General features: G+C 46.4%; 2 protein-coding genes across 3 annotated transcripts; one reads left to right on the forward strand and one right to left on the reverse strand.

The window, feature by feature from the left end:
- The first annotated feature begins 871 nt into the window (after positions 1-871).
- On the forward strand, positions 872-5271 carry LOC147219788 (coagulation factor XI-like). 2 transcript variants are annotated; one of them, XM_086171209.1, is made up of 9 exons: positions 872-1045; positions 1134-1290; positions 1533-1642; positions 1723-1885; positions 2163-2281; positions 2358-2490; positions 2636-2742; positions 4569-4728; positions 4806-5271. In XM_086171209.1, the coding sequence occupies exons 1-9, from the start codon at positions 940-942 to the stop codon at positions 4906-4908; spliced, it is 1158 nt and encodes a 385-aa protein (XP_086027335.1). In that variant the 5' UTR covers positions 872-939; the 3' UTR covers positions 4909-5271. The 2 variants fall into 2 exon arrangements, with proteins under 2 accessions (XP_086027335.1, XP_086027334.1); XM_086171208.1 differs by having other exon boundaries at positions 874-1045; positions 1530-1642.
- A 3744-nt stretch (positions 5272-9015) lies between these two features.
- heyl (hes related family bHLH transcription factor with YRPW motif like) lies at positions 9016-12611 on the reverse strand. Its single transcript, XM_086171464.1, has 5 exons — positions 12110-12611; positions 10576-10642; positions 10410-10493; positions 10255-10336; positions 9016-10104 (listed from the first exon to the last, which is right to left on the reverse strand). Exons 1-5 carry the CDS (start codon positions 12187-12189, stop codon positions 9440-9442), a joined length of 978 nt encoding a protein of 325 aa, XP_086027590.1. The 5' UTR covers positions 12190-12611; the 3' UTR covers positions 9016-9439.
- Positions 12612-16446: the final 3835 nt, after the last annotated feature.

Raw genomic sequence — 16446 nt, forward strand, 5'->3', positions numbered from 1 at the left:
CCTGTTCTCTTTGTAGTAGGTGGTGGACACAGAATTTCATGATGCGTAGAGAACTGTACGCTAATCTGAGATAAAGTTTTATTACCGGGAGAGCTCCTTTAGAAGACGACCCCTGACGGCCTCTGGAATCGGGTACTGTAGAGCAGTGTTTCACAACCTTTTTTGAACCACGGCACATATTTTACATTTGAGAAATCGCAAGGCGCACCACCAATGAATGAAACTGTGGTCTCAATTTTTACTTTGTGTGAAAACTGGTCCTGTTTGGTTGAAAGCAAAGCTGATATTCTTGCATGAACTGAGGAAATGAAATCTAACTTTCATTGTATTGCCTTGAACTCACCTTTTTTACTGACCACATACTCATACTTGAGCCTTCATCTGGGTCATAATGTTCCCCATTGATTACTTTTTCTTTTAAAATATTCTCCATGCTGTGTTACTGCCGCTGTCTCTCAAAGTATCATTAATGACTCTGCTGCAGGTAGATGCACAGGTTCATTCGCAACCTGTCGCCATCTAGTGGAAGAGCATTTAATTCTTCTGCCTATCACTGCATTTTGCCCCCCATAGACGGACATACAAAGACACATTATTTGTGTTAAATCAATCATTTTTGGACCAATTAGGTGAAAGTCTGAAGATCTATCACGGCACGCTAATGCGGTTGAGAAACGCTGTTTTAGAAGGCACCTTGTCAAACTTTGTCCGATTTCAAGGAAGAGAAACGAGTTGAAAGAAGGTGAAACCTTTGATCGCTCTGCAGTGGCCACCCCTGCTGAAGAAGCTCTTTAACTGCTGATTTTTGTCTTTTTGTTGCAGACAGTCAACCTTTCCCCTGCAAACATTTTGCAACGGCCCTCCACTCAGCTACTGTGTAAACACGAGGTTGTCCAAACAATTTGGGGGTATAAACTCTAGTAGTCGCCATACTTTCGCATGGCCTTTCTCAGCATTTCCCCACAGAACAGAGGCCAAGCTAAGAAGATGAGGGGACATCTGATCGCTGCAAGCCTGCTCTACTTGTGTGTCTCATTTAGCCAAGGTATGTGCGAATGTGACTTTTCCCTCTTCAGCACGCTTTTCAGCTGACTTTCCCGCAAACGTGCATTCCACCTTTACCATTTCCTCAGCCTGCGACAGGACAATCCATGAGAACGTGGACTTTCCAGGATCGGATATAAAATTTCTTTACTCCCCTGACACCAACCACTGTCAGAAGCTGTGCACCCAGCACCCGGCCTGCCTCTTCTTCACCTTCGTACGGCCCGACTGGACTCAAGACCAGAGGTATCCGCACACAAGTTTCATATTAGAAAATAAGAAGTGTTTTCACGCAAGATGAGTATCTATCCAGCTTCCTGTCTATAGATATGTAATATGTATATTAATTTCTTTTGCTGTTTTTAATAAAATTAATACAACTCATCTGACCTTGAATGCTGATTTAATACATTCACCCATTGTTCTCACTTTGTCTTTACAAGTTTTAAAACATTTTTATTCATTTATTCTTCTCTCTCTTAAAGCAGGCATTTTTACTGCTACCTCAAAACCACCCCGTCCGGCATGCCTCTTGTCAGGAAGCCTCTTCTGGGCGTCAGCTCCGGTTTTTCTCTCAAACCCTGCAGCCCCGACCCAAGTAGGTGCACAAGCGTGGCATCGAGCCTATAGTGAAAAGTTCACAATGTCCGCTGAGACTGTGTGTTTTCTCTTTGCCAGACCCTTGTCTGCCTGAGGTGTACTATAACACAGACTTCCCTGGGGCGGACTATCGGACACTGTTCACACACGACTATGAGGAGTGTCAGAGAGCCTGCACGCGAGACCCTTCCTGCCAGTTCTTCTCTTATGTCATTGAGGGCCATGAAGATCCGAGCATCAGGTAAAACCCTGTGGGGAGTTTATTGCAACTCGGATAACTGAATACATTATCGTTTTTTTTTTTACTTTTCTTCTCATGTTTGAATATTCTATTTACATGAGGATCAACTGGAAGAAAATTCCGGTTTTTATGATATACCATTTGCGCTCAGGGTTCAGAACAGCAAGATGCTCACTTGGTCAGCGAACCTTGTTGTGATTCTGTGGTCTCCCGTGAAGAAACAACCGTGACAGCAGTAGTGTCTGACGGAAGGGGACATTTCTCGTTTTGTTCTCAGGTACAAGTGTTTCCTTAAATTCAGCTGGAACGTCCCACGGACTCCGCGCATTATGAGGTTGGTTGGCGTAATATCTGGATTCGCCCTTCGCCCATCGGAAGCCCGGCCCTTCGACATCGGTATGCAAAACAACTCAGTGACGCTTACCGCTCCATGAAATGCATATGTTCTCACCGCCTTCTCCTGCACATGCAGCGTGTCCGGCCAAACTGTTTATGAACACTTTAATGGAAGGGGAAGACAGCGAACAACATCTTTCCTCATCCCCTCAGGATTGCCAGACATTGTGTTCTGCTCATCCCAAGTGTAACTACTTCTCATACCTAAGGTACGCTGTGCTGCCGCACACAGTGAAACATTTTTCTCACCGTTTGCATTTACTCATTTCTGCCATGTTGTCAGATCTTCCAAGTGAAACGGGAAAAAAAAAACAATAAAAATTGAAATAAAAACATGTTTTCTTTTGTTTCCAGTGAAACTTTCTCCTGTCATCTTAAGACGAATCCTGATCAATTTTTGGCCAAAGCTCAAACAGGAGTGACATCCGGGCTGCCGGCACGCTATTGTCTACTGGATTCCAGTACGTATCACTTTGCGCGAATACTGTTGAGTCAACGCCCCTGGCCCCAACAGACCTTTCGTTCTTTTTGCTGCTCAGCATTAATGTGCCATGTAATGGTAGTTGAAGTCATTCTTTCCGATTTCTGGTTGTCAAAGACAAAAACTGCTTTTTCATGGGCAGAAACCTTGGATGGATCCCAGCACAGTGTGGCTGGCCTTCAGTTTCAGATAGCGAAAGGGAGAAAGCAAGAGCATGAATAATACCAGCAGAACTTGCAGCCACATGACTGAAATGTTATATCAGTTGCTCCAATGTTTGTAACTAGACCACTGCAGTAGCTGGAGCCATGGGGAACCTGCAAAATGAGAGTCCAAGGACTCAGGAGAAGATATGACGTTACAATCATGCATGGATGAAGACACATAAGTGCAGGCAGGACAGGAAGAAATGTGAGTAGGGATATATTTACCATGATCACATATTCTTAAAAACCAATATACAGGGAGATAGGTTGAGAGGAATGCAGGTATTGTATGAGGAAGTCTGGAGAGGCAGACAAGTATATTAGACTGGTACTACTACTGATGCAGTGTTTGCGTTGAGAATGCTAATAGAGAAGTAAAGAGAAGGCCAGAGGGAGCTGCATTGTGTTTTTGTAGACCTAGAAAAAGCATATGACAGGGTGCCAAGAGAGGAGATCTGGTATTGTATGAGTAAGTCTAGAGTGGCAGAGAAGTATGTTAAACTGGTGCAGGACATGTATGCTAGCTGTGAGACAATGGTGAGGTGTGCTGTAAGTGTAACAGAGAAGTTCAAGTTGGAGGTTGGGATTCATCAGGGATCAGCTTTGAGGCCCTTCTTGTTTGCAGGGGAGATGGACAGGCTGATAGATGAGCTTAGAAAGGATAATCCATGGAGCATGGTGTTTGCAGATGACATTGTGATCTGTGATGAAAGCAGGGAATGGGTTTAGGAAAATCCAGAGTCGTGAAGGTATGCTCTGGAAAGGAAAGAAGTGAAGGTTAGTCACAGCAAGACAAAATAGATGTATATGAATTAGAGGAACCCAGGTGGAACGGTGAGGCTACAGGGAGTGGAGATCAAGAAGTTGGAGGATTTCATGTACTTAGGGTGAACGGAGAGTGTGGAAAAGAGGTAATGAAATGGGTTCAAACAGGTCGGAATGGGTGGAGAAAAGTGTCAGGGGTACTATGAGATAGAAGACTATCAGCCAGAATGAAAGGAAAGGTGGACAAGACAGTGGTGAGATCAGCAATGCTGTATGGACTAGAAACAGTAACAATGACCAAAAGACAGGAGGCAGAGCTGGAGGTCGCAGAGGTGAAGATGTTGAGGTTCTCTTTGGGAGTGACCAGGATGGATAGGATCAGGAATGAGTCCATCAGAGCAACAGCACATGTTGGATGTTTTAGAGAGAAGCTCAAAGAAGCCAGACTTAGATGGCTGGGTCTTTTTCCGAGGAGGGATAGTGAAAATATTGGTGGACGGATGTTGGAATTGGATTTACGGACGTAACGAGAAAGGATATGAAGTTAGTTGTTGTGAGAGAGGAGAATACAGAGAATAGGGTTCGATGGGGAAGGTTGAAGGGAAAGCAAAAAGGAAAAGAAGATGCTTGGAACTTCTGTATTTTGGTGAGAAGTCTTAGGACATGTGACTGATGCTATGGATGATTGTATCCAAGTCAAACGGACTCAAGCTGTTCCATTTGTAAGTGAAAGCTTTGGATCATTCGGTGCAAATGCAGGCCCACTTTCTGTCCCGCGTAGCATTTCTGCCACACGACCCGTGCAATAAGTCCAATCCTGTTCCCCTGACAACAGGTTGGCGAAACCAGTCCCTTGAAGGAATCGATTTCCTGGGCTCTGATATTTTCCACGAACCAAAAGATAGTGTAGAGGAGTGTGAGAAGGCCTGCACGAGGAATTACAACTGCCAGTTCTACACCTATGTCACAGAGGAGTTTGCAGACAAGACTTTCTGGTAAAGTGTTTCAGATTGGTTGTGGCCCCTCATGCTGTTTGACGACAGTTGTATTTATGTCTGTATCTCTTTTTCAGGCGTCGCTGCTTCCACAAACGTGTCATCACGATGCCCGCTCCCCCCAAAGTTACCAAAGAGGTGAATCTGGTGTCGGGTTTCCCCCAGAGGGATTGTGTGTAGAAGGTTCTCCCGGAGCACATCGACACACACTTCTGGACCGGACAGATCACCTCCTCTTCCACTCTGAATTCAATGCTCAAGCCCCTTCTCACACGTCCTCTCACTTTCCTCCTGTAACTCACGAACATGCTCTTCTTTATCAAACTTTATCTTTTTTATCAGTGCAGGGATGTTGGAACTTTAAGCGATTTAAGGGACATCTCTAGTACTGACTTTGGGCAGTGTTGATGATGCTAACACCGAGTTAACCACGGGTCTATTTGATTACAATTCTGTGGCTTTCCAGATTTTTTGGAAATGCTACGAGGATCGTGACAGTTTGATTTGTTGGAGTTGTGACTCTCAATAAACTCAACTTATATTTGAGTTGTTTTGCAACTGCTCCTCTCTAATCACTGTCTAGTGTCTTTAGCAGAGCGGTGACCGACTGTGTTTTTGCAGTTCTACAGTTTGGTGTCTTGAACATCAAAAGATCAAAAACATCTGCATGTTCTGGCATCCACTGTAAACCCAGAAGCGGCAGATTCTGGAGCAAAGCCACCAGCAAAGCCAAGCAGTCTAAATCTTGTCCAGTCTTCCACACAGATGTTGGGAACCAAACCTTAAAGAGCACCTGACGGCTTCGTAAACAAATCCTGATCACATGTGACTGCTGCAGAATTCTCATACCTTACAGGTAAGTTTGCCAAAGCCAAAGTGGAAATCCTCCCAGACGCAAAGATGACCAGCGCACTTTGCAAGGGGGGTTCATGAAATCCGGTCCACGGAGTGTGAACCCATACATAGAAAGGGACAAATGATTTCATTAGCTAACTGAAGTACAAAAACAACAGGATTTCATGAACCGTAAGAACAGCCCCTAACCCCCAAATAACCTCCGAAAATACTACACTTGTAAATAGGATTGAGACGGAAATTAGTGAGATAAATCTCCTGGCAATGAACAACAGCTAGTGTGTTTTTGAATGTTTGTTTCAAATCTCAACCACGGTGTTCACCGTTTTCACCCACCAAAACAGATGAGATGAGAAGGCTCTGTGAGAGCGTCCGAGCAAAAGAGCAGATGAGGGAAATATCCTGAAATGCTCCATAGGCATGGAATTCCAAATGACAATAGTAGCAGTGGTAGTTATGTGTGTGTGTGTGTGTGTGTGTGTGTGTGTGTGTGTGTGTGTGTGTGTATGTAGCATGTGGACTGGGACTGCTTTGGCTGTCTAGGAATGCTTATATTTGTTCTGTAGACCTGACGTTGAGCTCCAGGCTTGAAACGGTCGCTGGGCGCTTGATTCCGGCCTGCTGCTACGTTGGTGCGCGTGCCAGAACCGCAGATTTTCCTAGAATTTGACTTTGCAAATGCAGATTTGTATTGTCATACCAAGTTGAGATCCACTCAAACTTAAGGGTATAAACTGTTGACTTGTCGGTCACCACTGTTTTCCCTCCCACTATGGAGGTTTCGGTGAACCTACTGCGGTTGCTCTGTGGTAGTTTGCGGAGGACAGCGAGGGAGAACCCAAGCTCCGCGCAGGAAGGCTGCGAACCTGCTTTGAACCATGAACTTTCATATTGAAACCACCGCTCCATGTAGTCTGGGGCCCGCTGTCTCCTTTTTACGGGCTTGTTGTTTCTCTTCTTCACAATTTTACACACCAAGCAATGAACATCCTGCAGTCTGGCGTGAGAAAGGTCATTCTTCATTTTAAATGTACTTCAAGTGTATTTGTCTCTCTTGCCTGGTTCCTGAACCTGACTGTATTTTGCACTGGGTTGGCTTTGGTTTGGCTTCAGGACGTCCTGTTGTTCTGTCTTTGGTCAGCTGGTGGCAATGTAGACTACAGCAACTCTGGATTGGCAACCAACTGAAAAGTAACTGATAGTAAAATTATTTTGGATCAGTATACATACAATAACTACTCGGTATTTGTAAATTTTAAGCCCTAACGACAAAGGATTGCTCAAATCCCATGAGTGATTCATCTTTAATGCTTGGTTTTTAAGACCTTTTTGTAAAGGATGAACAGATGATAACTCTTTTATTTGTAATCTGCCTGCATCCATGGCATGGAACAGACCCTTCCTGTGCAAGAAAAGTGTGATTTCACCAAAAATCACACAGTAAAGTGTGATTTATTTACACATAATTCTAAAACCCATGTATCTATGTATGTCATTATTTTTTATTATTTTAAAATGATTATTTTTATTATAATAACTATTGGCCATCACACCTTTTTCCCTTCTGCGGCCACTAAGCTGCAGCAGGGAATCGATAGAGTACATAACATTTAATATTATTTAAAGTTGTCATTTCAACATATGGTGATCATTCCTACGTTTCCATATGAGGAATAAATGGGCATTATACAAATGTTCTATACAGTACTCATGTAGTACATCTTGTTAAATGTGAATAATATTTTCTTACTTTATAACTGATTAATTTTACTTTTCAAATCTCACATCTGATGAGGCTCAGATCAGCTCTCTGTAGCCATCTCATGTTTCTCATCTTCATGCCAGATGGATTTTTTGTTTTTGAGAGCGCGCACACACACAGACACACACACACACACACATACACACACATACACACACACACACACACACACACAGATGCACTGATAGCTGTAGATAGCTGTTGTTTCATCACTTGATAAATGGTAAGGATAAAACAATGTCAGAAGTGTACCCGTTCTTCTCAATTTTCTGCAGTTTTTTTTCAACCTCCCTCAAGAACGCAATTGTACTTCCCGACTTTTTGCTCTGTCTCTCTTTTCTCTCCTTCGGCTTGGCTTCTCCGGGCCAACCCTCCCCCGTGGGAAAATCAGACCAGTGTGACTGTGGTTGTCGTTTCTGGAAGTTGTGGTGGTGACTCTGGCTCCTCCAGTCAGAGGCTAGAACATTGCCAGTCAGCCAGTGTGTGTCTGTTTGTGCTTTGTCCATATGTGTGTGCGCATGTGTGTGTGCGCGTCCTCCACCAGCATTCCATCACCATGCCGTCCATCCAGCCGCCAGCCGGCCTCATACGAGGGCCACGCCGCCACCGCGGTCGAGTCCTGACGCCAGCCCTGAAGCCTCACATTACACACACACACACACACACACACACGCACATGTGCAAAGAACACCGCATAAACAAAGCATCCAGCGAGGCACAGACAAACACACACTCACACGCCGGACAGCCAACACATGAGATTGGATTAAGAACACACTAGCGCACTCTCTCAAACAAACAATGTGCACTTTGCAGAGCACACACAATTCGGAACCGCAAACCACAGACATCGCATCCTGAAGTAGATCAAAGTGTTTTCCGGCAGTAAACACACACAAGGCACTTCTCCACTCTGTCATCCCCACGGAACCCATTTTGGTGAAGCACGGCACAATTATGCTGATCCCCATGGGAAACCGGCCCGCCGCCATCCATCAATGTTTGGGGCTTTCTCATACGCGCCGGCCGCCTCTCGGTGATTCACACTTTTCCTGTCATCCTTCGCCGCACCATCCCCCTCATCTTCCCTTAACGCCATCTCCTCCCACCCTCCCGCCCTGTTATTGAACGTCTGCCCCAGATCATTGGTTTAGCCGCAGACCTTCAGATCTTCCCTTTGTTTTCCCATTGCTCAGACTCTCCCGGTCCCTCCCTCTCGCCCTCTTCCTCACCGTCTGTCCATTGTTGAGGAGACAGCGGTGCAGACGAACGGGGAGAGAAGATATTCGCTGGCGTACCGCAGGATCGAGGGTGAAAAACTGCATCGAAGATAAATAGGCTGATATGAGAGGGAAGTTAATAACAAGGGACGGCCAATTAGAGGACGAAGCGACGGGTCTGTTTGCCTCGCCGCGGCATCCCAAAACATCAGGAGGCCCCGCCGAGTTTATCCTCCGCAGCCGCCAGACCGCAGCTCCCAATTGGCTGTCGCTGGAAACAGCTCAGATTGTGCCGGGGTTACAGGCAGGGAATGCGCAGGCCGAGCCACGGCAGGCGTCAAACGAGTGGCTTTCCGCCGTTCCGTTTACCGATAGGAGGTAATATACATCTGCGTTTACTTTCAGGGCAGCGAAAGAAAAGCACACAGTAAAAACCAAGGTGAAGGCACTTGGATTTTATGAGGATATATTCAAAACATTCTTCCGTCCACAGGATCAGAAATTGAAATCAAATTGTATAAATGATTTGTAAAGTAAAACAAATATCACAGTTAAAAGATCACTCCGCCAAGCGGGAAATATATGGCTCTCTTCTACCGGTTAGTCAGTCAAGATGACGGAGATGAATCACTTTGAAACGGTCCCTTTCTTTTGCCCCACACCCGACTACATTCTTCCCTCATACGTTTCGGTTGGAGTTTTTCAGTAACCCTACGTCAGTTTGATATGGCTTGTCCCTCAAAAGCAGACATAATCGTCAAATGTTCGACACGTTGTCTTCCAGAGGAATCATATTCACTGTACGGTGCGTGTGGGAGATCCGTGTTCTCCGCAGTTCATTTGGAACAAAAGCGGCGGGAGAACAGATGACCGATCAGAAAGCTCCTATCTCGGTTCCCCATCCCCGCGCCACCTTGGCCGACCCGTTGGCCCCCCGACGCTGGACAGCAGGAGAACCCAGAGCGGCGAAGGGTCTGAAAGAGACGAGCTGCGGGGCAGAAGCTGATGGGGTTGAGCTGGAGGAGGGGGTCGGGGGAGAGGAAGACGAAGGGGTGGGGAGAGGAAGGGGCGAGGCCCTGCGAGGGGTCGGCTGGTTCGGCCCCGAGTGGCCCAGGGTGGCGAGGGAGGGCAGCCTGTGGACGCCGGCCAGGGCGGCGGGCGCGAGGAGCGGCGGCGGCGGCGCGCTCTGCTGGCAGCCGGCCAGCGGCGCGAGGCGAAGGGTGGTAGGCGAGGGGTAGCTCCCCAGCAGGGGCAGATCCCTCCGCCTGCCAGAGAAAGGAGGCGGGGACGATGTCGGCGAGCTGGGAGGGAAGGAGGCCCACGGCCAAGGGGAGAAGGGGATGGTTGAAGCCGGGGGCGTCTGTAGGAGGAGAGGGTCGAGCTCGCTAGCACAGTGGGAGAGGTGGGAGACCAGGCGGACTCCTATCGGGTCCGGGGACTCTCCTTCCAGGGAGCTGAGGTATCGCACCACCTCGCCAACGCACTCCCTGAATCCCAGCGTCCTGTAGTCGACCGCCAGGGCTCGAGCGTCAAAGTAACCTAAGAGAACAAACCAACAGAGGGGCGTAGAAACAATGCTGATGGAGTGCTTCGGGCGACATTTGTGCTTCTCTTTGGACAGCGCGCTCCCTCCGTTTCCCCGGGTTCCCAATCCAAAAACAAAACAAAAAAAAAGGAAACAGTTGTCACCTTTCCCTCCCATGGCGTGCAGCAGTTTCAGGTGGTCCACGGTCATTTGCAGAATCTCAGCTTTCTCCAGTTTCGATGAACCCTGTTGACGAATGTTTGCGGTAAAATGGCCATCGTCCATTAAATATATCGAGCCGTCTCTCTGGAGCAATTACCTGCTTCTCAAAAGCGCTGGGCACGAGCCTCCTGAGCTCCGACAGGCTGTGATTGATGCGGTCCCTGCGCCTCTTCTCTATGATCTGGATGACAAGATGGGTGAACGGGTGCCGACTGGAGTGACGGCGTTGAACCGTTAAATCATCGGAGCTATTGTCCACTCACCCCTCTTCTTTTCTTTCTGGCCAGGATCTGTGAGGCGCTGCCAGGAGAAATGGACCCAGTGACTGGGCTGCACCGTGAAGAAAGACGCAGAGAGGTAGACAGGGGGGGTTATTTTAGTGGAGAGAAACACGGTAACCTTGATTCTGCCCCATAATGTTATTATTATTCTCCCTAATATGACACAGGAGCAGGATGCCACATGGAGTCCCTTCAATTGAATTAGCTTCTACAGGCACAGAGCAGTAGGAGAGTGCCAGAGAGGAGGGTGGAGGAGATTGCTTTTGTTTAATGCCTTTGTGAATGCCGGTTCGCCGAAATGACATACTGCTTTCTGACCCATCTGAGCGAAGGCGCTTTTAGAAAGATGATTATATGGCCTCGGGGGAGAAGCTCGCGCTCACATGAGGCTCCAACATGCTGCACGGGCTCTTCTGCAGAGGAGTCACTCAATATGGATCGCGTTTGTTTGTGAACTCTTGTCTTACAGGCCCGACAGCTTCGGAGTTCCCTTGAAACCAGCCCATCCGAGACTTATTCTGCTTCTATTAGATTTTAACATGAAGGCTGCCAATTTAGCTGTGTGTTTTTGTTTAGTTTCAAGTTTGATGGGTCGGACTTGAAAAGGCGGCACTGTCTTCTGTTTGCATGTCACACAGCAATTTGATTTATCCAAGCCGTCTTTCGTGCTGCCTGGCTCACCGAGGGGTTGTGATGTAACTGCATTTTGTACAAGAGGTACGCATGGAGACAGTATCCAAGCATCGAGCTCCTCCTCAATTCATAGCACTTACAGCACAAGAATAACAAACTCACCTGGATTGCATAGTGGCCGACTGAGGTTTTGCGTTAACATTTGCGCACTGACTGTGTAAGTCTTTATACAACAATACAACTCAGGACCCATTGTAGTAAAATTTTCCAATTGGCTCCTCGCATGTGAACAAAGGGGGGCAAGGAACTTTTCAAATTGATTTTTCTGTATAAACTTCACATTTTTTTTCTCTGTATTTTCCACCCGCACTCCACTTTCTCTTGTTTTGCTCTTTCTCTGATCGCTTTGCAAACATTGTGTCCGATACGATTAAACCGGTCGAATTCACAAAGGAAATTGCGTAGCTTGAGACCGAGAGGGAACACGGTAACGGCTTTCTCCGTAAAGCATTGCATTTGATGATTAATAACGTTCTATATAAGCTATAATGCACACAACGATATTGCAGTGGGACAGATTATAAGTTACTACCCTCAGATAGGCCGTGGACAATATAAATAACTCCATAATTTGAAGATCAATTAAAGTTTTGAGCAAACTATGCTCACACCAGTAACAATATTTTTAATGCAAACAAACCAATATGGAAAAAAAAAATTGGATTTTTCATGGAAAATCAAAACGAGCAAATTGTAAATAAACATTTTTTCTCTATGAAAGCCATTGAGTGATGCCGGTTTCCCTCAAAGATGAGCTAGCTGTGGATTGATCTGGTCGCAAACTCAGGTCGCCCGGAGTCAGCTGTGTTCGGCGGGCGCTCACCAATATCCGTCTTCTTGTCCCACGTCAATGAACTCATCTGTATCCGAGTCCGGCGAACTGTAATCGTGAGGTCTCTTCATCTCTCCGCCTGTTCCCGGGCAGAAATGGACTTTGCCGATGCGCGTGGCTTGCTCCCCTGCCGTGAAGGTGTCCTCGCCCCTCACGCTCTCTATCTCTCTCTCTCTCTCTCTCTCTCTCTCTCTCTCTCTTCTGCCGTCACTTATAAAAGCCTTGTCGTCCGTAGATACTTCTCATCATTTGCGGGTATTTCTTCCTCTTTTTTTTCTTTACATTTCTTCCACGTCTTCGAGTCAGCGGTAGTGCTTGGTGGACCCCCGAGGGCCCATGACAACTAGAAAACTTTTTCAAGCCTCCTCTGTCTTCTACTCTATCACTGGCATCAAATCAGAGTCTCTCTTTCTCTCCGTTACTTCTCTCTTGGCTCCCTCTCACTGTCACCGCCGACCAATGACAAAATAGGACTTTGGCAGTTGAGGCAGGCATGCCAGTTTTGGCTCCCCCGCCTCCTCTCCTTGTCCCTCCTCCCTCCCTTTAATCTGCCCTTCCAGGGCTCGTCACCCTCCCTCCCGCCGTCCCTCGTTCCCTCCGCCGCCAGCCCTCTATATCTCTGGCCTGTTGCTCAGTCATCCTCAGTCAATTAGCCACCGATCTCATCACGCTCTCCTTCCTTCCTTCTTTCCGTCCTCCTTTCTTTTTTCTTCGGTGCCTTTAATTATGCTCTCCTGTGGAACAATGGCAGCGGGACTGGTGGGGGCACTGGTGGGGGGGCAAGATGTGAGCAGTGTGGGAATGATGCACTCTGATGGACTCCATCATCTGCATGTGTGTGTGATGGTGTGATGTATCAGTAGCTCTCCCACAAACACACACACACACACTCGGAGGGGTGTGGTTGGGTGGGTGGGGTTCTCAGCACCTATCTGAGAAGAACCTAAAAATGAAGATAAATCTGAAAATTCTTTTTTCGTTCGATCTCTTTACAACTGCAAACACTGGGATACTTGCTCCGAATCATTTATTGTGTTTCGTTCAAGGCCACAGTCACCAAAAGCGGTGTTTCCCAAATGATTTCCAGAGCGAATGATATTCTAAACATTTGAAATGTAGCCTATACTCACAAGATTTATTTTATTTGACTGCATAAGGAGTAAAGTTGGCACAGTTAAACTTCAATGCATTGTGAACAATGGCACAAATCAAAGCCGCTTTTCAACACCGACTGTGCATTCATTGGACGCTCCGCTAAAAAAGTGAAATGTGCGCTAAAGTATACATACGGCACATATCAAAGGTTAAACACACACATTTGAAAGGGAGAGGTCTGCACTTCACTTATGGCCATAACAGTTGATCTTAGAGTTGTTTCATGATAAATGTGAACTAAAGACAGAGCTAAAGAACACAAACTTGAACAGTGGAGTTCAGGCGCCGACTTTTTGACCAAACGTGCGGCAGATAATACTCTGGGCAGGTACTCTGGGTCAAGAGGGATATCAGACCAGTGAGTGTCTGAACATCTGGGTTCTTCACTGGACAAGATAGCAACTCTATGATCGTGCCTTCAGACAGACAAACACACACACACACACACACACACACACACACACACACACACACACACACTCACACACACACACGCACACACACACACACACACACACACACACACACACACACACACACACACACACACACACACACACACACACAGGCGCTCTTAACACACGGTTCCGCTGCCACCGTGGGAAGATTGCTGGTACAGATTGCCATGGAAACACGAGAACCAGGCGCCGGTTGTTAGGAGTGATGCCTGACTGACCCAACAGTGTGTGTGTGTGTGTGTGTATTTGTGTATTTGTGAAAGAGATGAAGCTAGGCCAAGTGGCATGCCCCCTTCCACACAATGCCCAGCAGAGTGTGTCGCTTCCTGCTTGGCAGACTGGAAGGGTGTGTTAGTTTAAACATACTACAATGCATGTGTGTAAGATCGCTCTATTTTTTTTAACTTGTTTTGGTAGTCCAGTCGCCAGAGTCAAACGTCGACATTCTGTTTTGTTTTGTGCAAACCTCACATGTAACCTTGCTTTCAGCAAAACTCAGCCCTGAAAAAGAAGCCGTGTTTTACAGTGTGTCGACACGATGGACTAAAGTCCAAATTTAGGCTCACAAGATGGAGCAAAACAAAAAAAAAACGGACGGACAAAAAACAGCGAACCGTTGGGGCCTCGGGTCAAAGTGGTAGAACTCATCGAGACAAGACACAAACAAAATGGATAAGGCGTTTTCTTCCCTTTCGTCTCATCTGCTCCTTTTGTACTTTTGACATTCCGCTGTCGAACGAGGCTCTTCCCGTTTGCTGTGATCTGAGGTGGATCGGTTACATGGGCGATCTTGAACGTGGATGTCCTTCTGCAGAGCCATCAGAGGGCTTCCATGGCTCTTTGAAAAAATAACAAAATCACGGAGGAGCTAAACTCACGCACTTTCTGATGCCAAGTGATCTAAAACCATTATTATTATCATTATTAGTGTTGTTTTGCAATGTGGCAATCACTGTTCTCCTTTCATTGCATGCGTCAGCGGAGATTCTTGTATCAAACTGCGTGGTAGCCATTAAACTGCCCCAGGTACTTTGACTTTTGCGTCTCATTTTGAACAAGGAGAAATGTGAAATAGTGACCGAAGGTGGGATTTTTTCATTCCCGTATCTTCTCTTCTCAGGAGTCACATGACAACGGAGGAGGATTTTATTTGGGATGATGTGGTATAACGTTGTTTCATTTCGAAGAGGGAGCTTATAGGTATCGCTCGCTGTTAGCCGATGCCAGCTGAGTCGCGTTGCCGCCTGGTAGCATGTACTGATGCGATGGGTGTGATATAACTCACATGTTTGGGGAAAAAACACAAGTGTCAGTCATCTATCACTACAGAGCCAGCTCACAGATGGGCCCTCGCAAGAAAAGGCGGGAATAAAGAGAAATCACCCTCTGCATGCCTCCGCACACACCAGCGTCCATGTCCTTTCATTACCAATCAGCCTGTGATTTAGATCTGGATCTAATTTCCACATCAGAAAACAAGTAAGAAAGAAACTAGTCTGAAAGAAAAGCTACGTCTCGGGCTTGAGTCTCTGTTGTTATTTTTATCTTCATCTTCAAAGAATAACTTTATCCGCCGCAGCGGTTCATTTTTCTTGAAAGAGAGAGAAACCTCTCTGTTTTAAGTCGTTTTTCAGCGGCGCATAATGGAAGGTGAATGAATAGATAGTAGGTTTGGTGAATGAATGGGGAGATAGAGGGAGAAAAATAGAGGAGAGAGAGAAAAAGCTGGCAGCTGACGATGGGATGGAATTCTGGGAGATTTCTGCTGATCTTGATCGGCCACTTCAAGTGTTCTCCCTTCCCGTCTCTCCAAACCACCACAAGGCTGCGTCCGTTATTGAAATTAACAAGCTCATACTTTTACAATTTGCGCACACACGCACACATGTGCGGCTCAAACACGAATGTGTGAACTCACAGGGCCTGGCAACCGGCAGAGCTTCAAAATGATTCACACACACACACACACACACACACACACACACACACACACACACACATCCACACCCACACCCACACACACACACACACACACACACACACACACACACACACACACACACACACACACACACACACACCCAGCTCCCTCACACGAACGCAAACGGCGCATATCCACATTTTATAAGGCGTACGCATTCAGTTGTAATTACCGTTTCTGATGCATGGCTATCGCTATTGTTTGAAAATCTGCTTTGCGGGATATTTGTTTGTGACATTTTCTTTGCATTCATGTCAAACTGAATCACTCTGCAGGGTGGACCTTTTGGACACATTTTTCTTCTCATTTCCAACCCAAGGAAAACAACTTTTAGAGACTTTTCACCCAGAAACATCGGGCTGCAGAATCATTTTCAAATCGGTCGATCAAAAGCGGAAATCAGGACGCTATTGAGACCTTCGATGCGATACACTTGCGATGTATTGTGGATGTATTGAATGTATTGTGTTTGCGTGCGATACGCGGAGGAAATACAAAGTCTTCTGCAGAATGGGTCTCGCTCTTTGAGCGTGGTAACGAGAAAAGAATTTGTTTAATTCACCGACTTGAAATAATTATCATGTCCTTTCGCTGACAATCACATAAACAAAAAGCCTGTCTGGAAACGGCTGTGGATGCAAAAACCAAATGAGGTGACATGGTATCATGTAGTATTACACATTGAGCTAATCTATGGTAGTATATCTATAGCCTATTTGAAATTAGTAAGTTCT

The sequence above is a fragment of the Fistularia commersonii genome, chromosome 24 (assembly GCF_037954325.1).
Source record: "Fistularia commersonii isolate RoL2024-O1a breed Wild chromosome 24, RoL_Fcom_v1.0, whole genome shotgun sequence".
Lineage (NCBI taxonomy): Eukaryota > Metazoa > Chordata > Actinopteri > Syngnathiformes > Fistulariidae > Fistularia > Fistularia commersonii.